We start from the raw sequence: 25,986 nt of genomic DNA on the forward strand, positions 1-25,986 counted from the left end.
GATTCTGTTCCTAGGGTGGTCTCTTCTCTCCCACAGCCTGACTTTCCCCTCCTTTCTGGATCATCACTCTTAGCTTTGAACTTAATGTACTAGCTCCCACGCTTCCAAACAAAACAGGACAGGGGTACTGTTTGTGGGTTCGAACCCCACGTTGGGCTCTGCGCCGACAGCGTGGAGCCTGCTTGGGATTCTCCCTCTCCCTCGCTCTCTCTGCCCCTCCCCCACTCATGTGCATACACGTGCTCTCTCTCTCTAATAAATAAATAAGCATTAAAAAACCCCACACAGGACAGAAGCTGATTAAAATACAAAAGCCTTCCTAGACTTTGGTGTCCCCCTCCAGCCTGGGTCCCAAGATCCTGCTCCTCTTTAGGTCAAGGTTACAGTGACCTCCACATTTCTAAATCCCTTGGCCAAATCTGGGTCCTCGTCTTACTTGACCTCTGCGAGCATCTTATCATTTCCTCCCTGAAACCCCCTCTTCCTTCCACCCGAGTGTCTAAAACGGGGCCAGTCCAATTCCTATCACTCTCCCCCCTCCGCCCCACCACTGCTCCCCGCCCCCTGCCCACCATCTCAGGGACCCTCAATTCCATCCTTCCAAAGCTTGGTGTCACCTGCAACTCTTATCTACAGTCAGTTCACCAGCGCATCCTATGGGCCCGGCTTCTGCCACATGTTCCAAGTCTCCTGCTCCTCACCCCTCCGACGCGACTGTCCTGCCCCAGACACCTCTATCTCCCACCTGGTGGGCTGCTGTCACCCATGACCGGGCTGCTACTTCCTGTGACTGCTCTCCACATACCGGCAGGGGGATCCTGTTCAAACAGAAGTCCGATCCGCTCCGAGCCCTCCGGGGCCTTGCAATCCCACATTGGGTGGGGGGAGGCCAAGTCCTGACCTTGCCTAGGAGGCCCGACACAGCCTGACCCCTCGTGCCCTCACTGCCCCCTCACTTCACTCTTCACTGCCAAGTACGGTCTGCTGTGGGGCCGTCGCCTGGAATCCTCGGCCCACACATCTCCCTGTGGCTGTCACTTTGTCCTTGGCTTGGATCCAATATGTCCCCGGAGGGGCCGCCTCGGCCCGTCCTGTCCACGGCGCCCCACTCCGTTCTTGTTCTCTGCTTATGTTGACGTTCTGTGTGTTTCTTGTCTCTCTCCCCCACTAAAATGCAAGCTCCACAGAGGTGGGGGTTTCAGTTTTTTCCAGGGTCTTCAGAGATGAAGAAAGTACATAGCTTCATGGTAGACGTGTAATAAATATGAGTGAATGAAAGCTATGCAGCTGAAATTTTGTTACACCTATTGTGATTTTTTTATATATGACCGATTCCAGTCTCCAGTCCTTTGCGGAAGTCCATAATATACATTTCCATACGGCTGTGATGGGTTACTCAAGTAACTCTGGGGGTCACTACGAGACTTCACTAATGGCACTGATTTTGGTGAATTCACCATGGAGTCCAGCCCTCAGCCATGCCCTCAGGATAGGTAGGACCCTGAGACGCTGACTTACCTTAAGTCTCCTAGGAGACAAGAGAGGTCAGGGTACCGACTTACTTACAACGGGACGCCATAGTTGTTGTTTTCTTTTTTTAAAAAAATTTTTTTAACGTTTTTTTATTATTGAGAGACAGAGCATGAGCAGGGGGAGGGCAGAGAGAGGAGGAGACACAGAATCCGAAGCAGGCTCCGGGCTCTGAGCTGTCAGCACAGAGCCCGGCACGGGGCTCGAACTCATGAACTGGGAGATCACGACCTGAGCCAAAGTCGGACGCTTAACTGACTGAGCCACCCAGGCGCCCCACGGCAGGACACCATAGTTGTTGGGTGGGAAGGTGCTCACACCCATTTCGCCAAGGCATTCTCTTCCTGGAAGCAGATTTTCTGAGTAGCCAGACGGTCACAACTGCTTGGTGAACGCAAAACCAGGACGAGGCATTGGCCTCAGCTAGTGTGGTCTGTCCACCCCGCCAGACCTGTCACGTGTTCTGGTTCTTCCTGACAAGGTGCACTTGCCTAGACTTTTGGATGGGCAGTGAATTTTTACCTCTGTGATTCTCCTTGACACATTCGTACTTCAGAGATATTAACATATTCATCCTTTCAGGTCTAAGGTTGGGAGGCGCTCTAAGGTGACTTTTCATTTTTCTGTCACTTTATAATTAAAGTCTCTGAAGGCGATTTTCCCTAAAATCTGAGCAGGCCAGCTCGTCACTGCTAAGCATCCTCTCTCTATAACTGTAATTTGGATAGACATATACACCTATAGTTTGGATAGACATTTCCATATTACTTAAAAGAGCTGGTGCCATTTACAATAAAATGCCCAGGTACAATCTAAAAAAGATGTGTAAAACCTCTACACTGAAAATTATAAAACACTGCTGATAGTATTTAAAAGTGAAATAAATGGAGGGATAAACTATGTCAATGGCTTGTAAAGCTCAATATTGTTAATATTTCAATTCTTCCCCCAGTAATGATCTAGAGAGTCAATGCAATCCTAATCAAATTCCCAGTGTTTTTTTTGTTTGTTTGTTTGTTTGTTTGTTTCATGGGAATTGATCATCTGATTCTGAAAAGTATTTGGTAATGCAGGGGACCTAGAATCATCAGAGCAGTCTTTTTTTTTTTTAATTTTTTAATGTTTATTTATTTCTGAGACAGAGAGAGACTGAGCATGAGTGGGGGAGGGGCAGAGAGAGAGGGAGAGGGAGAGAGAATCCCAAGCAGGCTCCATACTGTCAGCACGGACCCCAACATGACAGGGGCCAAAATCAAGAGTCAGGTGCTTACGTGCTTAACCCGCTGAGCCACCCAGGTGCCCCCAGAGCAGGCTTAAAGAATGACAAGGAACCTGAAGGACTTCACTCTCCAGATATCAAGGCTTATTATAAAACTACAGTAATTAAGATCAATGGAACAGAAAATATGGTCTTTCCTATAAATGGGGCAGGTCATTTTAGAGGGTCATACATTTAAAAAAATCAACCAAAAAACCAAAAACTCCCCCCAAACCCAAAAAAACCCAAACCCTTGACCTCTAACTCACACTATATGCAATATTATTTTAGGATGCCTTGTGGACCTAAACAGGAAAGTCAAAGCAATAAAGCTTCTACAATAGAATAAAACATAGGAGGAGTTCTTCATAACCCAGGGGTGGGTGAAGATTTCTCAAGGTAATATTAAAAGAGTAAAAAGGGGGTGCCTGGGTGGCTCAGTTGGTTAAACATCTGACTTCGGCTCAGGTCAGGATCTCACAGTTTGTGAGTTTGAGCCCCGCGTCGGGCTCTGTGCTGACAGCTCAGAGCCTGGAGCCTGTTTCGGATTCTGTCTCATTCTCTTTCTGCCCCTCCCCCACTTGTGCTGTCTCTCTCTGTCTCTCAAAAATAAATAAAAATGTAAAAAAATAAAAATAAAAAAAAGAGTAAAAAGTCATGCTTCAGAATTAGGAAGATACTTGCAATGGATATACATTGATACACACTGAAGATATAGGACAGAGGACTTGTACTCAGAATATATTAAAAATTCCTTCCAAGTCAATAAAACTGACAGCCCAGTGTATTTATTTATTGACAATCCAATTTAAAAATAGAAGAGGGGCGCCTGGGTGGCTCAGTTGGTTAAGTCACCACGTCTTGGTTTTGTCTCAGGTCATGATCTCGCCGTTCGTGGGTTCGAGCCCTGCCTCGGGCTCCACACTGGCAGTGCGGAGCCTGCTTGGGATCTCTCTCTCCTTCTCTCTCTCTGCCCCTCCCCTACTCACTTTCTGTCTCTTTCACTCTAATTAAATTAATTTTAATTCAAATTAAAAATAAAATAAAAACAGGCAGGAGACTTGAGAAACCACTTCATAAAGAGGATATGTGAGTGGACAGTTAGCATCTTAACAAGTGCTCAAAGCCATTACTCATTACTCGTCAGAGAAATACAAATGAAAACCGCAGGGGGATTCCACCCCAATGCCGCCAGATGGCTGAAATCAAGTGGACTGTTTCCATCAAGGGTCGAGGGGGGATGTGGAGCCTCTGAAACACTCACATACTGCTGGTGGGAGTACAGACTGATGCTATCCCGGTGAAAACCTTTGGGAGCACTTACTGAAGCGGAGTATGGGGACACACATGACCCAGCAGTTCCATTCTTGGGTAGATACCCAAGAAGGATGAGTACTTACGTCTACAAAAAGGCACGTACCAGAATGTTCCAGCAACGTTACTCATAAACGCCCCAAACTGGAAAAAACAAAAACAAACAAACAAACCCCAAATGTCCGTCAATAGGAGAAAGATCTATGGTGATATTTACAACAGGAGAAAGATATTGTGATAGCAGAGAATCCCACACAGCAATGAAAAAGAATGGATTGTCAGTCTGATGAAGTCTCACAGACGTAATGTTGCATGAAAGAAGTTATAAACGAGGGGGAAGACTCTATGATTCCATATGTGGGAAGCTGAAAAATAAATATAACTGGTCCATGGCGAGAGAGGTTAAAATAGTGGTTATCTGGCAACGGTGATGGTAATGACAGAGGGTTATTCGCTGGGAGGGAGTCTGCCGGGGCCCGGAACATTTTCTGTATCTTGATTTAAGTGATAGTTACATGGGAGCGTACACAGGATAAAAATTCATACAGCTTGGGGCGTCTGGGTGGCTCAGTTGGTTGAGCATCGGAGTCTTGATTTCGGCTCGGGTTCGTGATCTCACGTTTCGCGCTGACAGTACAGAGCCTGCTTGGGATTCTCTCTCTCTCTCTCTCTCTCTCTCTCTGCCCCTCCCCCACTGGTGCTCTGTCTCTCTCTCAAAATAAATAAACTTAAAAAAAAATTTCATATGGGTCAATAGGGAGTCTTACAGAGAGGGAAAGCATGAAAAGCTTCATACTGGTACAGATTACCGTATAATCGGACTTCAATAATCTTTTAAAAAGGAACCGGTGCTCTACCTTGAAAAAATACTGAAGTGGGGGCCTGGGTGGCTCAGTCGGTTAAGCGTCTAACTTCAGCTCATGTCATGATCTCACGGTTTGTAAGTTCAAACCCCGTGTTGGGCTCTATGCTGACAGCTCAAAACCTGGAGCCTGCTTCAGATTCTGTGTCCCCCTCTCTCTCTGCTCCTCCCCCACCCACTCATGCTGTCTCTCAAAAATAAATGTTAAAAAAAATTTTTTTTTTAAAGTGAAGTATAGCATGTGTCCTTAAAAGCCAAAAACAAACGAAACAACTCCTTAAAATGCAGACCTGTTCATCGTCATAGAATTCCTTACAGCCCCTTCAGGAAAAAAAATACTATTTGAATTCCCAGTAAGGAATTTAGTCTTCTTAATGTTTATTTATTTTTGAGGGGGGGGGGCAGAGTGTGAGTGGGGGGGGGCAGAGAGAGAAGGAGACACAGAACCTGAAGCAGGCCCCAGGCTCTGAGCTGTCAGCACAGAGCCCGATGCAGGGCTTGAACCCATGAACCACGAGATCATGACCTGAGCTGAAGTTGGACGCTTAACGAACTGGGCCACCCAGGCACCCCTAGTCTTTTATATTGAAAAAATAGAAATGAATCAAAATGCCATTCAAATCATTTAGAGTGTTTTTGGGTGTGGCACAATATTAGGTGTCATACAAAGTGAGTTTAGTTGAGAGGGAAGGCAGGCTCTGAGATGGCTCCCAATGATCTCTGCCTGTTGGTATTTGTGCTTTTGTGTAATCTCCTCTGACTGTGGGTGCAACCTGTGACTTGCTTCTATCCAACGGAATACATCGAATCGTAGGCTCCACAAGACTGCGCATGAGATCACGCTAGCAGAATTTGCCTTCTGGGCTTACGTGCTTTGATAAAGCAAGCCGCTCCATCGGACCGACCCACTTGGCTGAGAACCGAGAGGGCCCTTCGCAAACAGCCAGCAAGACACCGACACCTTCAATCCAACAGCTTCCAAGACCTGAATCTCCCCAACAGACGTGCGTGGGAGTAAATGCCTCCACAGTCGAGCCTTCAGATGAGACCCCGGGCCCACCGTGAATGTAAGCCTTGTTAGAGATGCCAAATCAGAGGACCCAGCTAAGCCATCTCCAGACTCCTGACCCACAGAAACTGTTCAATAATAAATGTGTGTTTTCCGTAGTTTAAAATGTGTGGCAAATTGTCACACAGCACTAAAGAACTAGTATCATTGAACAGGTATCATTACATTCTAGGTGTTTGCGAGCAGGGATGATCATTGTTATGGATTGAATGAATGTCCTCAGATCTGTATGTTGAAGCACTAACCCCGTCCATGTGACTGTATTTGGAGATGGGGCCTCTAAGGAAGTAACTAGGACTAGGGTTAAATGGGACCACCCCATAAGGGCGGGGCCATGATCCAATAGGACTAATCTCATTTTTTTTTTTTAAGTTTATTTCTATTTATTTATTTTGAGACAGACACGGTGTGAGTCGGGGAGGGGCAGACAGAGAGAATCCCAAGCAGACTCTGTGCTGCCAGCGCAGAGCCCCACATAGGGCTTGAACCCACAAAACCGCAAGATCGTGACCTGAGCCAAAAACCAACAGTCGGGAGCTTAACTGACTGCGCCACCCAGGCACCCACGGGCCCAGTCTCCTTAGAAGAGACACCAGGGCCTTGCTCTCTGTCTCTCCTTCCCCTCCCTCACACCACCTCTCTCTCTCCCCTCCTCCCTGCCTGGTGAGGGCCCAGTGAGAAAGCTGCTATCTACAAGGCAGGAAGAGTGTCTTCAAAACCTGGCCACGCTGGCACCTTCATCTTGGACTTCCCAGCCTCCAGCACTGTGAGAAATAAATTTCTATTGTTTAAGCCACCAATTCCGTGGTACTTTGTTATGGCAGCTCATGCTAAGATAATTACCCACTGTTTTTGTTTGTTTTAGCCTAATTAATTACATAAGTGAAAATAATTGAATGGAAATATTGGGCAAATCTGAGTTGTCTTTAAAGAATCAGAAATGATTTTTTTTTTTTAATGTCTATTTGAGAGAGAGAAAGAGAGCGAGCAGGGGAGAGGCAGAGAGAGGGAGACAGAGGATCCGAAGCAGGCTCCATGCTGACAGCAGAGAGCCTGATTGTGGGGCTTGAACTCACGAACTGTGAGATCATGACCTGAGCCAAAGACAGATGCTTAACCGACTGAGCCACCCAGGTGCCCCCAGAAAGAATCTGATTCTTAAGTACCAATATTCACCAGGCACTGTTTTAATGCTTTGGGCTTAGGGTAGTTTGAACAACACAGGGCTGCTATCTTCATGGAGCTTAGATTTTAGTGAGGATGACAGAATACATAATAATAAATTAGATGGGGCGCCTGGGTGGCTGAGTCGGTTAAGCGTCCGACTTAGGCTCAGGTCATGATCTCAGGGTTCGTGGGTTCGAGCCCCGCATCGCGCTCTGTGCTGACAGCTCAGAGCCTGGAGCCTGCTTCGGATTGTGTCTCCCTCTCTCTCTGCCCCTCCCCCACTCGCGCTCTGTCTCCCTCTGTCTCAAAAATAAATAAACATTAAAAAAAATAAAAAAAATAAAGAAAATTAGCAAGGAAGTGCCGGTTATGCAAGAAGGATGATAATGCAAGGAAGCAGTTTAGACGAGGTGGTCCGGGAAGGCGTCCAGGAGGCAGTGACACTGGGCTTTGACAGGCTGAGCACAAGCCAGCTGCGGGAAGGGCCAGGGCGGCAGCGCAGAGGGGACAAGCATGGAGGCTCCGAGGCAGCAAGGCGCTGAGCATGTTTAAGGAAAGAATAGAGGCCGGTAGGGTTGAGGCACAGTGAGGAAAGGGGTGGGGCCTGAGATGAGGTTAGAGGGAAAAATTAAGAGCCAGATCACGAAAGGCCTTGTAAGCCACTTTGGCTTGACTTTCCATTTTGTTTTGTTTTTTTAAATTTTATTTGAGGGGGGGAGGGAGGGAGAGAGGTGGGGGAAGAGGCCGAAAGGAGAGAGAATCTCAAGCAGGCTCAGCACTGTCAGCATGGAGCCCATGAACCAGAACATCATGACTCGATCTGGAATCAAGAGTCAGAGGCTTAACCGCCTGGGCCATCCAGGCGCCCCTTGACTTTGTAAGTCAAGTTTGGTTTTATTCTAAGAGCAATGGGAAGCCATTAAACTGGGTTTCCTGTGGGAGCGTCATAAAAGCTGAGTTATGCTTTCAAAGCCCAGCTGCTGTCTGGAGAACGACCAGAAGGAAAGCACTGCCACAATCATCCAAGCCAGACGAGACAGTGGCGGAGGGGATGGAGCAGGGGGTGATTTCTGATGGATTCGATGGATAGGAGTTGATGATGGGTTGGCGATTTTGCTTCAGTGTGGAAGACCATCTTGCTGCTGACCAAAGACAGGGACTCCAGGAGGCACAGGTCTGGGGCCAGTTATAATCAACATGCTACTGTGGTTCTTCCTTTCATGCAAATGGTGGGGGACATGGTCTCTAAAACATAAACTAATGGGGGCACCTGGGTGACCCACTCCTGCTTTCAGTTCAGATCATGATCTCAGGATTTGTGGGTTCGAGCCCCATTTCGGGCTCTGCGCTGAGAGCGGGGAGCCTACTTGGGACTCTGTCTCCCCCTCTCTCTGCCCCGACCCCGCTCACTTGGGAGGGCACGCTCTCTCTCTCTCTCTCTCTCTCAAAATAAACAAACATTTAGAAAACACATAAACTAGGGGGCGTCTGGGTGGCTCAGTCGGTTAAGCGTCCGACTTCGGCTCAGGCCATGATCTTGCAGTTTGTGAGTTTGAGCCCTGCATCAGACTCTGTGCTGACAGCTCGGAGCCTGGAGCCTGCTTCTTTGGATTCTGTGTCTCCCTCTTTCTGCCCCTCCCCTGCTTGTGCTCTGTCTCTCAAAAATGAATAAATGTAAATAAATAAATAAATAAATAAATAAATAAATAAATAAAACCACATAAACTAATCAACACCTACAGGAAATTTTAAAAGAAAAGAATTTAAAGAAAATACAGCTCAAGTGTACAATACTCATTAGATGAAAGTGTTTATGTTACTACTTTTACTTTAGTGACTCATAAATCTGGTTAATCTTGGTTAAAAAAATTTAAAACTTATGCACCATTAGTAGCCAAATGAATCATTGTAGTTTGTTAATGGGATAAAAAACCTCCATATCAACATAGCATCTCCAATTGCCACCTCCTAAATGACACTGAAAAAAAAAAATCTAGCTAGTTTCAGTAGTTCAAGAGGCTCTGCTCTCAAAAACATTTTTGTGCAGTTTTTTAGGTTTCCTTATTTATTTATTATTATGAGACAGAGTGAGAGAGAGAGAGAGAATGCAGGAGGGGCAGAGAGAGGGAGCAAGAGAGAGAATCCCAAGCAAGCTCTGCACCCGATGCAGGGCTCGAACTCATGAACCATGAGATCATGATCTGGGCTGAAATCAAGAGCCGGCCGCTTAACCCAATGAGCCACCTAGGCGCCCCCCCCCCTCCCATTTCTGTGCATTTCTTAAACTGGAATGTACTGTGGACCTAGGAGAACCAGAAGACGTCTTCCCCCATCTGAGCAGCGAGTAGAAACAGGCACTGTGGTAGGGCGAGGGCCGCAGCCATGGGGTGGCAGCTGGAGGACCGGGCAGGGCTCGGAGGACAAGGCAAAGACGAACGGCAGGGTTACTGCCTCCACCAGCACACTGGAGACTGGCTCTATCGGACTGTCCCCTCTGCTTGGCTCAAGTTAGGTCCTTAAGTGGGTCCTAAACATTGGGGATATGGGATCACCTAGCTTATCACACACGTGTGAACTTTCGGGTGGATTAGACTGTAGTTACTGGGTGTGTGTAAGGCGCTTCCTAACATGCTGAGCTGAAACAGAACTCCGAGATCCAATTCTTGCTTTCAGAGTTTAAAATCTTTATCTCCAGCCCTGGCTTCTCTCCTCAGCTCCTGAGACGTGTTTTCGATCGCCTGGTAGACATTTCTAAAGGTCCCACCGGCGTTTCAAAAAACTCCTACCAAAGTACTCTCGTGACCTTGTGCAGTCTCCCAATCATCCTCCTGTTTCTCCCTCCGTTCTGTCACCTTCCCTAGAACCTTTGAAATCATGTGTCTTCTTCCCCTCCCTCACCTTTCACATTCAGGATTAACTACATCTCCTGAATCTCTCTGAAATCAGTCCCTTCTTTACCTTTTTTTTTTTTTTTTTAAAAAAAACTTATCTTGAGAGAGAGAGATAGAGTGAGCAGGGGAGGGGCAGAGAGAGGAACACACAAAGAATCCCAAGCATGCTCTGCACTGTCAGCACAGAGCCCGATGCGGGGCTAGAACTCACGAACCAGGAGATCATGACCTGAGCTGAAACCAAGAGTTGGATGCTTAACTGACTGAGCCACCCAGGTGCCCCTAACCTTTTTTCTTAAAAGTTTACTTATTTATTTTGAGAGGGGGGGGGGGGGCAGAGAGAGAGGGAGTCCCAGAATCCGAAGCAGGCTCCAGGCTCCGAGTTGTCAGCAACAGAGCCCGATGCGGGGCTCGAACTCACCAAGTGTGAGATCATGACCTGAGCCAAAGTCGGACAGTTAACCGACTGAGCCACCCAGGCGCCCATGGATCTCAAATTTGCAAGCTTTCAAGGACGGGTGTGCTACTGGGCCCTCAACCCAAACCACCTTGATGACAAGAGGGTAAGGGAGTAAGTAGAATTGAGAATCAAGTTCAAGTCCGTCTCCCAATCAGCCCTGTTCAATAGAAATGAGGGCCACGCACAGAATTTAAAATGTCCTGGTAGCCACATTTTAAAAACAAACAGATGAAATTCATTTTAAACGATTTTTTTTTATATATCCAAAATACTATTTCAGTATGTAATGAATATAATAAGTATCAGTTAGGTATCTCATGATTTTGTTCCAAGACCCCTGAAATCTGTATTTTGCACTTACAGAACATCTTAAATGAACTAGCCTCATTCCCAGGGCTCAAAAGTCACAGGTGACAAACGACTATGGTGTCGGAGATTGCAGGTTTAGGTCCTGGGCTTCTCCCATTGAGCCTTTAGCCCTAGATGGCTCCTCCTGCTAGACAGATGTCCTGTGAAAACAGGGAAGTCCTTTGCCAAATTTCCCCAGGCTCCAGGAGTCCACTACTAATCTACTTAAATAATTTAGAACTTCATCTTCCCCGTATTTATTTCCTTCCCGACCCTCCATAAGCCTTCGGTGGGACACTTTTGATAGCATTCCAATTCGAAGAGGGAAGGAATATCAGATCGGCTTCAGGCACTTTGCTTTCAACCGTTGCTCCGGGGGAGGAGGGAGGGGTCCGCTCCCGGGTCCCACCCCCAGGGATAGATCAGGGCCGCACAACACAGTCCTTGCTAAAATCCCAACGGTTACTGCCAGCGATCTTTCCACTTAAGTGCAGCAGCTTTATCGGTAAGTTCCAGGGCACCACTTGTTTGTAACGATGAGCTCGTGCTCCAGAACTCGCCGTCATCACAGTCCTGCCCCGCAAACGGATTCATTCCACAAAGACTTCTTGAGCGCCTGCGTGCACACACTCCAGTGGCCAGGGGAGCCGAAAAGCTCGCCTAGGGGGACCCCGGTCTAGTAGGGGAGGGGAGTGTCCCAACAACCAGCCCGTGCCAAGCACCCCTCCGGCGCCAACACACGCAGCAATCGCCACAAGCCTCGGGGGCAGATCTTACTGTCGCCTGGCAGAACAGTACGAAGAGGCCGAGCAACTTGCGGCCACCCAAGGCACCGACCCGAGCGGCCCCGTCCTAAGCCCCGCGCGCTCGGGCGGCCCGCGGCACACCCGTGGGCGCCTAGGTCCCCGCCAAGCGCCGCTCGAGGGGAAGCGCGGCCGCCGCGACCTCGGGCGGCGAGAACGGCGGCACCTCACAATGCGCTGGAAGCGGAGCCTCGCGCTCGGGCCCTTCCTCAGTCGTCGGGGCCGCGTCCGCGTCCGCGTCGTGCCCTCCGGCGTCCTCGCTCGAGGAACGGCCCGCGGCCGGGAGCCTCCCGCACCGCTCCCACCAGACCCCCGACCCTCGCCGCGGAAGCGCGACGGCCCCGGGGCGGAAATTGGCGGCCCGCCGGCCGCCTCACGAACTACAGTTCCCGTGAGGCTGCGCGGGGCCGGGCGGCCTCGGCGCAGGCGCGCGCACGGCGTGCGTGGCGGCGTCAGCAGTTCTAGAACGTTGCTGTGGTAGCGCTCGGGCGCCATGTTAGGACGAAGGGGAAGGAGGAGAAGCGCTTAAAGCGGCGGGAGCGGTGCGGGAGTGGGGTTGGACCCAGGGCTGAGGCAGGCCCCCCCCTCCCTCCCGCCTCAGTGGATCATGCCCAGGGCGGCAGCGGCGGCGGTTGCGGGGGGGAAGTGACTGGGCGGTGCCGGCGCAGGAGACGATGCCGTTGTGAGTGATTTGTATTCTGTTTTCTCTAGCACGCCGGCGGGGCCTTGGGGGCGTCGGGGGGGAGGGGGAGGGGGAGGGGGTGGCGCGAGAGCCGGGCCCTCGGCCCGGGGAGGGGGGCGGGAGGCAGGCGGGAACGGGGCTCTTCCTGTTTCCTCACCCGCTCGCCGCCGCACTTCCCCTAGTGCTCGGTTCCCGCTTCCCCCCACCCCTTCCTGGCTCCGCGGCCGTCGGGCCGGGGGCCTTCCCCTTCCGGAACGGCCGGGGGAACCCGAACCTTACTGCGCCCGCTTCTCCGCCCCGTCCGAAAAAAGGAAAAGAGAAACCAAACCAAACCAAACCAAACAAAAAAGCCAATGCCTGGCGGCGGGGAAGGAAGGCCCTGCTGGTCGCGGGGTCGGCACACGGGGTTCAGGTTCGCTCTCGGCGTCTCCCAGGCTCGTTTCGATGCTCTCTTCCTGGTCTGCCTCCGCCGCGTCCCTGTCTTCCTCCCGTTTCCAGGATGCCCAAATCGTGCGCCAGAGTTAACCCACTTCCACGTCCCAGCTTGCACGAGCACTAGCTAAAAGCGCAGTTTCGAGCGTCGAGCCTTGCTTGCTCGGTGTTTGGACCCCCCCCCTCCCCCCGCCCCCAGGCTTTCCCCACTCCGCGAAGGGGCACTTGCCAGGGTGTGTGTCCTCCGCAGCGCGTTTTGTTAGGTGTTGCTCTGTTTTGTTTTGATGGGGCAGTCGGATTCATTCTGCTTGCCTTCTCCCTCCCGTCTCTAGTGGTGCTTTCAATTTTTCTCCTTGTGGACTTAAAGCCAGTCCATCCCCGCCTTTCTGGTCTCTCGAGGGCTGCGTCCTCTCCCTTGCTTCCCTCGTCGGGCGTTTTAAAAAGTTTCTGTTTTCTTTCTCTTTCAAAGAACGAGATGTACTTTGCGAGCTCATTGTTGGGGTCGGAAGTCGCTTACAGTTGTTTTGTTTTGTTTGTTTTTCCTTTCTGCGTATATACAGCAGTGTCGAGGCCTAAATAGTGAGACTGCATTTCTTCCATTTATGAAGGTTCGAGGGTGAGAGTGCTCCTCTGAGACTAGACTGAATTTTCTTCTTTGTGGTCCCCAAATGAAGCATGTAATTGACACTGGAAGTTTTACTGAAATGCAAAATAAAGGTCTTCTGATTTCTAGACACCGAATACAGCACCACAGGTTTATTTTATTTATTTTATTTTATTTTTTTAAGTAAAGACCATTTCTTTTTCGCAAATATCACTGATTAGTTTTACAAGTTTGTAGGTCTGTGTACTTGTGTGCGTGTGTGTCTCTTCACAGCCGAGGCCCTAACTTTGACACAGGCTTTAAGACGTCTATTGCTTTTTTATACAGTCTTTTTAAAAAGAATTTCATGCTCCTCACCCGCTCCTGTCATTTTTAAAGGACCTGTCAACATTTCTGTAATGAGAATATTTGCTAGTTTTAATTAAATATGCAGACCTAAAATCTTAGAATCTGCAAGATCCCTGTTAATTGATTCATTCATCCTTTTAATGAAATGGTGGAAAGAGGCACTAGGAGCACTGATTTTTGTGGTATTTTCCAGATCAGCAATTAAATGTTTTTAGTGATGCCATGTGACTTCTTTGTGTTAGCTCACGTCTTATTGCTGTGCTTGAAAAGCAACTTTATGATAATCATGGCAGTGTTACAAATTGGTCAGTGATAGGAAATGTATGCCTTGAAAGGTTTTAATTAGAAATAACATAGTTGTGTCTTTCTCTTTAGAAAATAAAAATACTTTTACACCTACTTTTCCCCAGCATTCTTTGAGGAAGGGAGGTGTACGTTTTCTTTAAAGACCTCAGAGCAAAAATGTTTTTGGAAGTAAGTTCAAATGTATAAAATGGAAGACAGAGTTAAGGCAGCAGATTCATACATGGATGATTAGCTTTCCAGTGTGTTTTTTGAAATGCTAACGATATGGCCAGCTTTTCATTAGCTGTCCCTTTCATTTTTAACCATAAGCGTAGTATACATTTAAGTAAACAACAGAAAGACCAGACTGCTTAGTTAAATACGCCTTTTTCCACATTGATTGGCTTTCTTTGTTTTTCATGTTCTGGTGTCACTCTGTCTTTCATTTCATTTCTTTGAAGCTGTGAATTGTGATTTCAGACTAGATCTTGTTTGATTTCCACTTGCAGTTTAGGGATGCCTGTCCTGTTAAATTTGGGTGGCTGGGAGTGTGTATAGACCTTACGTGAGTTGTCAGAATGGGTTAAATCAAAGAGTATTGAAGTTCGTTATAAAGCATTGTGAACAAGTGTTCCTGTTTTGTCTAAAAAGCATATGTAATAGCATGTGTAATTTTGAAAGGCTGGTCCAATTTAAGAGTCATGGTGATGGGGCACCTGGGTGGCTGAGTCGGTTAAGCGTCCGACTTCGGCTCAGGTCATGATCTCATGGTTCCGGGATGTTAGGGCTCTGGTCTGACAGAGCAGAGCTTGCTTGGGATTCTTCTCTCTCTGCCCCTCCCCTGCTTGAGTGCACTTGTTCGCTCTCTCTCTCTCTCTCTCTCTCTCTCTCTCAAAACAAATAAATTAAAAAAAAAAAGCCATGGTGATGAAGCTTCCAGAAATTTTGGTAATCTTAGGATCCATCAATACAGTGTTTCTCTGGTAGGTATTGTTGACATTTATGGCCAGATAATTCTTTGGAGGGGTCTGTCTTGTGTGTTGTAAGGTGTTTGTTTGCTTATTTATTTATTTTTAAATGTTTTTATTCATTTTTGAGAGAGAGAGAAAGAATGTGAGTGGGGGAGGAGCAGGGAGAGGGAGACACAGAATCTCCCAGGCTCTGAGCTGTCGGCACAGAGCCCTACACGGGGCTCAAAATCACGAACTGTGAGATCATGACCTGAGCTGAAGTCGGACGCTCAACCGACTGAACCACCCAGGCGCCCCCCAATTTTTTTTTTTTTTTTTTTTTTACAATACATTTTTGAGAGACAGAGCCACAAGCGGGGGATGGGCAGAGAGAGAAGGAGTCGAAGAATCTGAAGCAGGCTCCAGGCTCTGAGCTGTCAGCACAGAGCCCGACGCGGGGCTTGAACTCACAGACCATGAGATCATGACCTGAGCTGAAGTCGGACGCTCAACCGACTGAACCACCCAGGCGCCCCCCAATTTTTTTTTTTTTTTTTTTTTACAATACATTTTTGAGAGACAGAGCCACAAGCGGGGGATGGGCAGAGAGAGAAGGAGTCGAAGAATCTGAAGCAGGCTCCAGGCTCTGAGCTGTCAGCACAGAGCCCTTCGCGGGGCTCAAACTGATGAACCATGAGATCATGACTTGAGCCGAAATAGGACGCTCAACTGACTGAACCACCCAGGCGCCCCTGTTGTAAGGTGTTTAACAGCATCCCTGGCTTCAACCTGCTGGATTTCGGGAGCCCCAGCCCCCATCTCTCCAGTAGTGACAACCAAAAATGTCTCTAGATGTTGCATATGTACCCTGGCAAGGTTCTTCCATTGCATTAATAGAATATAATGCCCTCTGGAAACTATATTTTGATTTCTGCCCTACCCTGTGATGGGCAGATCATTATTTGCACGAGCTCAGTTCTGGCTATCACACTTACAATAAAAAGATTTTGAGGAGAGTAACCATTGTCAGTGGCCTAGCATTCATAAAACATTTAGAGAATGTTGTTGAAGTTACTGGAGGAGATAATATTTTTTTTTTTAATTTTTTTTCAACGTTTATTTATTTTTGGGACAGAGAGAGACAGAGTATGAACAGGGGAGGGGCAGAGAGAGAGGGAGACACAGAATCGGAAACAGGCTCCAGGCTCTGAGCCATCAGCCCAGAGCCTGACGCGGGGCTCGAACTCCCGGACCGCGAGATCGTGACCTGGCTGAAGTCGGACGCTTAACCGACTGCGCCACCCAGGCGCCCCCTGGAGGAGATATTTAACAAGATTTGGGGGAGACCATAGCTTTTCTCCCACCTATTGGGGACTGTCAAAAAGTTTCATGAAGTTCTAATGGATAGAACGGGGGCCACCTGGTGGATGGTAGGTAGTACCAGCGATTCTCACAGTGGGAGCTGGGGGAAGGGGTGTCTGTGAGATCCTTTTAGGGAGTACATAAGATTCAAATTATTTTCATAATAGTGCTGGAATGTTATGTCTCTCACTCTATTGACATTTGCGTTGACGGTGCGAAAGCTCTAGTGGGGAATGTTCGTGCCTTAGGAAAAATCAAGGCAGAGAGAGGCACCATATTGTACTAGAAGGTCTTACATTTCTTCATCACACACGTACATTTCAAAATTTCTTGATGAAACGGTAAAACACGTTCATTTTAATCTTGACACAAGTTTATGTCTTATAGATGCCGTGGTAACAGAGGAAGTACACATGTATACTAAAAAGTTGCACACGTATGATTGATTTGTGAACTGCACTAGTGTTTTTCCTCACAGAGCTCTTTTATCTGAAAAAACAGATGATGAACCATGGGTTTTGACGTTTAACTTGACCGTGAAGTGATCCTGTCTCTTTAAGGAAAACAGCTGACAGCTTTGGTGGCCAAATGATAAATTTGAACTTTGTGACAAAAGCTAGAATTTTGGAAATCTTGTTTGTGTCATCGTGAGCTTGACAGTTTTCCCCAAATTAAAAAAAATGTTTCTGACTAGATTGGTGGTGATATTAACGATAGTTTTTAAAATTTTGTGTAATGTGTCAACGTTTGGAAGATCTGCATAATTTTGTTGTAATAAAATTGTACATTGGCAAAAAGTTCATTCAAAGGACAGGGTAGACCGATGGATTTTTTTTTTGTTAAGATTCTATTTTTAAGTAGTCTCTACACCCAACAGAGCGCTCGAACTCACAACCCTGAGATCAAGAGTGGCACACTGCACGGACCGAGCCAGCCAGGCACCCCTAGACTCATGGATTTTAATACATTAGAGTACAGGTGGTTTATTGATAATAGTTTGAGCTTTCATACCGTAATCTTTCGTAAGTTACCACTTGTGGAGTTTTGGTGTAGTATCAAAGAAGAATATCCACAATTTTTTTAAAAAGCTGTTAAGATACTCTTCTCCAGTGAGGATGGTGTGATGCCAGGTTTTCTTCATAGGTGTGTTATCAGAACAACCTATCAAAGGGATTAAATGAAGAAGCAGATAGGCGAATCCAGCTGTCTTTGATTGAGCCAGAATTAAAGAGTCTTGCAAAAATATAAAATAGTGGGATTGTCTCACTAAATTTTTTGTTTTGGAGAACAGTTTTAAACAATTATGTTAATGTGTAATAGGTTTCTTGCTACTTAAATAAACATTAAAAAACATATCCCAGTTACAATTCCAGTGCAGTAAATATTGGCAGACATAATCCATATAAGCAAAAATTCTTTGGGGTCCTCAGTAAATCTTAAGACTTATAAAAGAAGTCTGTAACCAGAAAGTTTGAGAACTTACAAATTGCTGCTGTACAGCAACAGCTAATAGCTTCCCGTCTGCTGTTTCCAATGGCAGTGCCATTGTAGCATCTCTGGGTGGCTTTTGGGCAGTCTGGAGGGATGGACACAGTGGTTTAAAGACTTTTTTGTTGTCCTGGGAAACAATGCATAGATAACCTTTAGGGAAGATAACTTAAAAACAAATTTTTTTTTTAATGTTTATTTTTGAGAGACCGAGAGACTGTGAGCGGGGGTGGGGCAGAGAGAGAGGGAGACACACAATCTGAAGCAGGCTCCAGGATCCAAGCTGTCAGCACAGAGCCCGATGCAGGGTTCCAGCCCATGAACCGTGAGATTATGACCTGAGCTGAAGTTGGGCACTTAACCGGCTGAGCCACCCAGGCACCCCTAGGGAAGATAACTTCTAACTTGGAGAGATTTTGGTTTTCAGATTTTAGGATTTCGAGATTTTTCTAATGAATTGCTTGCTGCCTAATAAATGTTGACTGTGGTTTTGAAATGTGGTATTTTACCTTAGGCCTGTTTTCAATTCATGCTTTTTGATGGGGAAGTTAGGAGATAAGGTGTGAGAATTGAGTAAATCAGTTCCTCTTCCCTGATCATTCCCACCTCCAGAGGTGAAAGTTTTCTGGCCAGAATGAAGCCATTTGGATTCCTAGCTATTTCCCATTTTGATGGGGTGGGAGGCATGTTTTTTATTCTGTATGTTCATTGTTCTGATTATTCGGTAGCTTTTAAATAATTGCACATTCTCAGTTTATGATTCACAGAACAGCAACGTTCCAGGAGGTATTAATTCCCTATAAATAAATTGAGGCTTGAAGTAGTTACTTATCCAGGATCTTAAGGGTGCTTACATTGTAAATTGGGACTTAATTCAGCTTTGGGTTCCGTGTTCTGTTCTCATTCTGGTACTATACCATCTCCTCAGAAACTGTTTGATCAGCTCAGTTGGGATCTATTCAGATGTCTTAAGTAGAGTTAATTTTCAAGATCGTATTTCTTGCGTGTAGAATATTTGAACCTCAAATTTTTTTTACTGCCGACATGTATTTATTGTATTTGTGTATTATACATAAACTATAATATACTACAGAAGCTAAGATCTTAGTATGTGTTTTTAGTGTTATTTATTTAAAGCTACATACAGCTTTACCACTCTACAGGCTCCTATTTTGTGACGACTGCCTTCTGTGGAAAGTGTTACTTATTTTTTTTTATGTTTGTTTATTTTTGAGACACACAGAGCATGAGCAGGGGAGGGACAGAGAGAGAGAAGGAGACACAGAATCTGAAGAAGGCTCAAGGCTCTGAGCTGTCAGCCCAGAGCCTGACCCAGGGCTCGAACCCATGAACTGTGAGATCTTAACTTGCCCGAATTGGGATGCTTAGCTAACTTTCTAGGTGTTAACTTTTTAATCCTTGAATTGTAGGTCTTCAGAATTATATAACATTCTCAATTGTGGAAATTTAAGGATTTGGGAAAGGAAAAAGTGTAGGGATTTTGCTAGGTAGCTTTATTTTCTTCCTCTTCTGTCACAGAATTATCTTTCAAATTTATATTCCATCTATACTTTGTCCAGAAATCAGCTCTGGCATTTTATGATGGCTTTTACAGTTTATGGGTTAAGAATAGTATTCCTGTCATTTTGGTCATCAAAAACATTTTGTATTTCCTGCAGTTAATGTTTTATGCTATGACTATACACACACACACACACACTTCTATGTATAAGTACCTATGTGTGTTATAATACTGTTATAATACTATATATTATATAGTATGTACTATAAAACTATGATTATATATGTGAACTTATATGTATATATATGTTTAAGTTTATTTATTTTGAGAGAGAGAGAATCCCAAGCAGGCCCTGTGCTGTTGGCATAGAGCACAGCGGGGGCTCCATCCCTCTAACCGGGAGACCATGACCTGAGCTGAGATCAAGAGTCAGAAGTTTAGGGGCGCCTGGGTGGCGCAGTCGGTTAAGCGTCCGACTTCAGCCAGGTCATGATCTTGCGGTCTGTGAGTTCGAGCCCCGCGTCAGGCTCTGGGCTGATGGCTCAGAGCCTGGAGCCTGCTTCCGATTCTGTATCTCCCTCTCTCTCTGCCCCTCCCCGTTCATGCTCTGTCTCTCTCTGTCCCAAAAATAAGTAAACGTTGAAAAAAAAAAATTAAAAAAAAAAAAAAGAGTCAGAAGTTTAACCAGCTGAGCCACACAGGCGCCCCAACAGTATATTTTTGACTATTCTTTTCTAATACATCTTTATACTTTTTCAAATTCTGTTATATTTACATTGTCTTCATTTTCAAGTTGTACTTGGAAAACTGATGCATGAGTACTGTGGTCTGGTTATTTAAAAAAACATTTTTTTTTATATTTATTTTTGAGAGAGAGAGAGAGACAGGAGATGGAATGTGAGCATGGGAGGGGCAGAGAGAGGGGGAGACAGAATCTGAAGCAGGCTCCAGGCTCTGAGCTGTCAGCACAGAGCCCGACGTAGGGCTCAAACTCAAAAACTGTGAGATCGTGACCTGAGCCAAACTTGGATGCTCAACCGACTGAGCCATGCAGGTGTCCCAGGTCTGGCTATTTTTTTTTTTACTTCTCCTAGTCTGTTGGGAGAGGGGGCAAGAAGGCAGTCGGAGGTGCCCTTAGGAAGGAAGAATAACTTGGCTATTATAATTGAGTAACAAGTACCTGCATAATCAGCCTTGCATTTCCAAAGTTTGCCTTTGGGATTCATCATAATTTAGTCCCTTGAGCATGAACTTACTGGACCCTGTACTTACTAAATATTGGCTGATTCACTTGGAATACATATTTTAAGAACATAACAAGTAGTCCTAGATATGTTTGGTACCGCTTCACAAAGAACACATGGCAGATAAATTAGTGATTCTTAGTATAATTTCTTAGTGATCAAGTACATTGTCTTGTCTGTATGCTTGACTAAGCTACTACTAAAATCAAAACATTCAATGTTAGGGGCGCTTGGGTGGCTTAGTCGGTTAAGCATCCGATTTTGACTCAGATGATGATCTCATGGTTCATGAGTTGGAGCCCCGCGTCGGGCTCTGTGCTGACAGCTCAGAGCCTGGAGCCTGCTTCGGATTTTGTGTCTCTGCCTCTCCCATGCTCTCTCTTTCTCTCTGTCTCTCTCTCTAAAAAAAAAAAAAAAAAAAAGTTAAATTAAATTAAAAAAAATTAAAGCATTCCACATTAGACTTCTTGTGAAAGTAATTGTAATATTTCTGCTAAGGATTAATATTGAGTGCACATTGAGACATTTTAGAAAGATCCCTTTTTCCTTTTCTGTCTGGTGTCCTTTTCTTCCTGTGTAATCCGGATGGGCACATTTTGTTATGTTTAAGGCTAAAGCCTCTTTACAGCAAATCACACTGTGGTGAAATGTTACGTTGAGTAAGTTTTCGTGATTTACCGATTGCTTCCAAAGAAGACTATTAAACAAGTTAAGCTTTCGATTTTAGCTCAAATAACTAAAACTAGGAAGAAATGCTAAAGTGTTTTCTATTGGCTAGTAGCTTTGGATTTGGAGGCAGTTGACTTTGTTCGTACCATACGCCATAACATATTCCACATGCTCAGTATGAGGAAGCAGGGATTCATCAGTAGTATGAGCTTTGTTTAAATTGGGATGCAGTCATTACACATTAACCATTTGGGAAAACACCATTGGTGACTTTTCCTTTCCTTTTCTGTGTTCGTCATCTGCCTAGACTGCCTCCCCCCACCCCATCAAAGTCATTCAGAGTGCACACACCTCCTTAACGATTTTCTTTGGCATAGCTTCGATTCTTTGTTTCTGTAGTATTTATTTTAAGCTTTTACTTTGCACTTGTTTTTTAAGGATCCCAGACCAAATTTGAGATTGTCACCCAGAGCAGAGACAATTTTTATATTCCTGATTTTAGTGTTGTATTTCATAACATATTTAGGAATTCAGTAAATTCAGCCTAATAAATACTATGCTTTCTGGCAAAATTAAGGTAAATGAGAAAAAGAAGCTTTTAGAAAAACTGGATTGATACAAAGTTTTATAAACTTGAACGCTTTAGCAGTTTTTTGGAGCAAGAAAATGGAGCATGATTTTCTTTGTATTTACTATTTCTAATCAAAGTATTGCACTGAAAAATCCATTTTTTAAAATGTTATTTATTTTTGAGAGAGAGATGAAGCGCAGTGGGAGAGGGGCAGCGAGAGAGGGAGACACAGAATCCAAAGCAGGCTCCAGGCTCCGAGCTGTCAGCACAGAGCCGGATGTAGGGGTGTGAACCATTGAACCCCGAGATCATGACTGGAACCAAAGTCCGACTAACTGACTGAGGCACCCACATGCCCTATGAAAAATCCGTTTTTTGAAACTTTGTTTATTTCACTTTAAAATAATGTGCTTTGATTAGCATAAACTGATTTTAAAAATCTAATAATCAAAATGCTAATTATTGTTTTCAATTAAACATTTGCTTGGTGTTCCTTGCTGCCAGGAAAAATTTTAGGGGATGATTTTGGTCTTCTTACTATCACTAACTTAATTTTATGGTGAATAGTAGAATTACATGATTTTGCCTTTTGTAGGACATCATTAAATTTGTTTTTAAAAATAATTTCACAGTGCTGAAACCTTTAGAAAGTGCAAAGTGAAATTCTATCTTAGTTCTTTTTGGTGTGTTTTTATGCGTTTATAGACATAATAAATTTTTTCAATATATAAAACTGTGTTTTGTGAAAGATGTGTAAAGACAACTCAGCATAAAGGTTACAATTATAGTTAAATGCCTGGGTTCTTATCCTGGCCCAGTGAATTTAGGTAAGCCGGTGTATTTGTTTGTTTCTTCTTTCCTTTCCTTTATGTTTATGTATTTTGAGTGAGAGAGAGAGAGAGAGAGAGAGAGAAAGAGAGAGACCGACCGTGAGCAGGGAAGGGGCAGAGAGAGGGAGAGAGAGAATCCCAAGCAAGCTCATTGTCAGCGCTGAGCCCAACTGTCACACGAATTGAATCCTTGAGGTCAGGACCTGAGCCAAAATCAAGAGTCTGACACTTAACCAACTAAGCCACCTGGGCGCCCCTACTTTCTTCCTCTGTAATATGGAGACAGATACAGTAGAGTTGCTAGGAACAATTGGGAATATTGTAAAGTACTTGACCCGCTACCTGGAATATATTGAGGTTTCAATAAATCCTATTATCATAATTATATTCCACAGTTTATTTCACCTGATATAGTGTGACCATTTTTGCATGCTACTACGTGTAATAATCACCTTTTTCTTTTTATATGGCATTGTATTACATTGTAAGAATGTAGTGCAATTAATCAGTCCTATATTATGTTAATAGATATTTAGGTGGTTTCCAGTTAGTGCATTGTATACAGTGCTCCACCGAACAGCCTTGGATATCTTTTTGTATTATTCCTATGAGGAAGGTCAAATTCCGGAAGCTGTGGGGTCAAGGAGGTATTTAGATACCAAGCATCCCCCGCCCCCCCCCATAGGGTATAACCCTGGGATAGACACTGTTCATTTCAAGTTTATTGTTGCTGTACAGGAGTTTGGACCCATATTTGGCCTGTCTTATAATCCATTGTACCCCTATCCTAAAGTGGGTGGAAATTTGGATTTTTATGTTCTATTTCATATACTAAAACTGTGTTGTGAGTTAAAGAGAACATGTCTCACAATTTCAGGGCCTTTTCTTTGAGTCTTGTGTCCTGGTATCCCTAGTATTGCTAAAGGTGAAGTTGCTGGATACAAACTTTTTTTATTTTTTTATTTATTTTTATTTATTATTATTATTTTTTAATGTTTATTTATTTTTGAGACAGAGAGAGCATGAACGGGGGAGGGCCAGAGAGAGAGGGGGACACAGAATCCGAAGCAGGCTCCAGGCTCCAAGCTGTCAGCACAGAGACCGACACGGGGCTTGAACTCACAGACCGCGAGATCATGACCTGAGCCGAAGTCGGGTGCTTAACCGACTGAGCCACCCAGGCGCCCCTGGATACAAACTTTTAAAGTTGATACATGCATCTTTTATTTTAATGAACATTGCCATATTGCTTTTTAAGATGATGTTCACTTCCTCTGTGATTGTGAGGAGTGCTCATTTTCTTACAACATTACCAATATTGTAGGTTTATAGTAAGTCTTTCATTTTTACCAGATGTATATCGTTGTTTTTCTGCAGTCTGACAGAAAAATGTTTGTCCTGATTTACTTGTCTGATTTGCAGTGAAACTTTTTAGCTGATGAGGAAAATACATGCAACCTATGCGGAGTCATAATGCATAAACTTTATGATACATTTGTTATATAAAAGCTAGAATATTTTTACGTAGGTAAATCTTTTTGTGTATTTTTGAGTTTTGTGTATCTTAAGCATGGCTCTGAAAATAGTGTTCTTAATTTTTTTTAACTTTGAAGTATCTCTAATTTTTCAATATTTTGAAATAATGGCATCTGAAATATACATTTTACAATGAGCAACCGAACCCATTTGAATATTCCATACTTTCCTCACTGACTTGAAATGGTTATTCGTATGATTTGTACAAAGATTGATCAGACTTCGGATATATGGGCACAAAACAAGTTAACAAATCATACTATATACTTACACTATTTGAGTTAGCTTTACAATCATGTACCCTAGTGGTTGTTGATATTTCAGTGTGTACTGATTAAGTCAGATGTCTAAACTTTAGAAATAAATATATAGCTGAAATAAGCAACCTATAGTCCTATGCTAGTTTCACAAAAATGTTGATGTTCTTTCTAAGTACCAAAATATTCTAATTAGAACCCTGTCTTGGATAGCCTAGCATTGGGAAAGGATGGACTTTTGAGTATTGGTTTAAAACTTCCTATGCTTGGAAACCGTTCTTTAGTGTTGTAGGTGTGTTATAGTTTTTAAATTTCTAGTTTGCCATCCAATGTAGAGAAGAGAGGTCCAGCTTACTGGTAATGTAACTAGTGGCAGAAGTGAAACGAGTGATCTGTAACTAGTAGCTGTGAAATCAGCCCTGCTTTTTCTTTCTATTTATCAGATTGCTTCTGAGTTGAGAGCAGACTTTGTAGACAGAGTTTTGGATTCTATTTTCTGGGATTCTATTGTCTGAAGTCCTACAGGTTTTTAAGGAAGCTGTGTTTTAGGAAGATATGCTTGGTAATAGTGTGGATGGTGGACTGGCATGGCAAGGGAGAAAGGGGCAGGACAAGGTGCCAAGAGTCAGAACGAGAATAGTTGGAGTGGAATTGTTACACAGAATGTTAGAACAAAACAAAGTCAAAGGAAAGGTGGGCGTGTGTCCTGTGTAAGCTTTGCCTTGATGAAAAGATTTTAACTATTGTAAAGGAAATACCCCATGTCCTAAGGGAGAGAAAAATTGTGAACATTCTTACCGCTGTGCTCCCCCACACCCTCAGTGTGCCACTCTGGTGCTCACCAAAACAAGCGGGGTAGGGGAAGTAATGTTTTGTTGTCTTTTGTGATTTTGAGAGGGGTCAAAATTTGTAAATGTACTGTAAGTACATATACAAGTATGAATTTATACCTTGCTCCGATCCAGAAAGAATTAAGACGGAATGCTTTAGTTACATGTGAAAAACCAGCAAGATGTTTGCATTAAAGATTGGGTGAAAAGCGGGGTGCCTGGGGTCATGATCTCATGGTTCGTGAGTTCGAGCTCCATGTTCGGCTTTGAGAGCTTGGAGCCTCCTTCAGATTCTGTGTGTCCCTGTCTCTGCCCCTCCCCTGCTTGGGCTGTCTCTCTCTGTCTCTCAAAAATAAATAAACATTAAAAAAAAAAAAAGATTGGGTAAAAAGGCAAAGTAAGGATAGAGATCTAAAACAGCAAGAAATTAGGATAAACTTCTTACAAACAGTGATACTTGGCTCATTGTAGAGAACTTGCTGAATGGCCACCAGTTTCACTCTCAGAATTCAGTGTCCTAAAGGTAAAGATAAATCACGTTCCTGAGATGAAAATAAACTGCTCTTTAGGAAAAGCATAAGTGTTCTTGATAGTAACAACCTGAAAGAAATACTAATGAATTACAAATACTGTGGCTCTGTATCTAATGTGGTTTTTTTCCTCTTTGTTTTCAT

The 25,986-nt window shown here is 44.6% G+C and overlaps 1 protein-coding gene across 15 annotated transcripts in view; it reads left to right on the top strand.

Moving 5' to 3' along the window:
* Positions 1–12,129: 12,129 nt before the first annotated feature.
* The window catches only part of PAPOLA (poly(A) polymerase alpha), a 62,174-nt gene continuing 48,317 nt past the window's right edge, over positions 12,130–25,986 (top strand). For 8 of the 15 annotated variants that reach the window (XM_043556974.1, XM_043556981.1, XM_043556979.1 and 5 more), the window contains exon 1: positions 12,130–12,384. In XM_043556974.1, the coding sequence (XP_043412909.1) occupies positions 12,377–12,384 (8 nt within the window). In that variant the 5' untranslated portion in view covers positions 12,130–12,376. Of the gene's footprint in view, positions 12,385–12,665; positions 12,797–25,986 lie in introns of those variants that run through there. The other 7 variants (XM_043556973.1, XM_043556984.1, XM_043556976.1 and 4 more) reach the window with 5 other exon arrangements.

Source organism: Prionailurus bengalensis, chromosome B3 (assembly GCF_016509475.1).
Source record: "Prionailurus bengalensis isolate Pbe53 chromosome B3, Fcat_Pben_1.1_paternal_pri, whole genome shotgun sequence".
Lineage (NCBI taxonomy): Eukaryota > Metazoa > Chordata > Mammalia > Carnivora > Felidae > Prionailurus > Prionailurus bengalensis.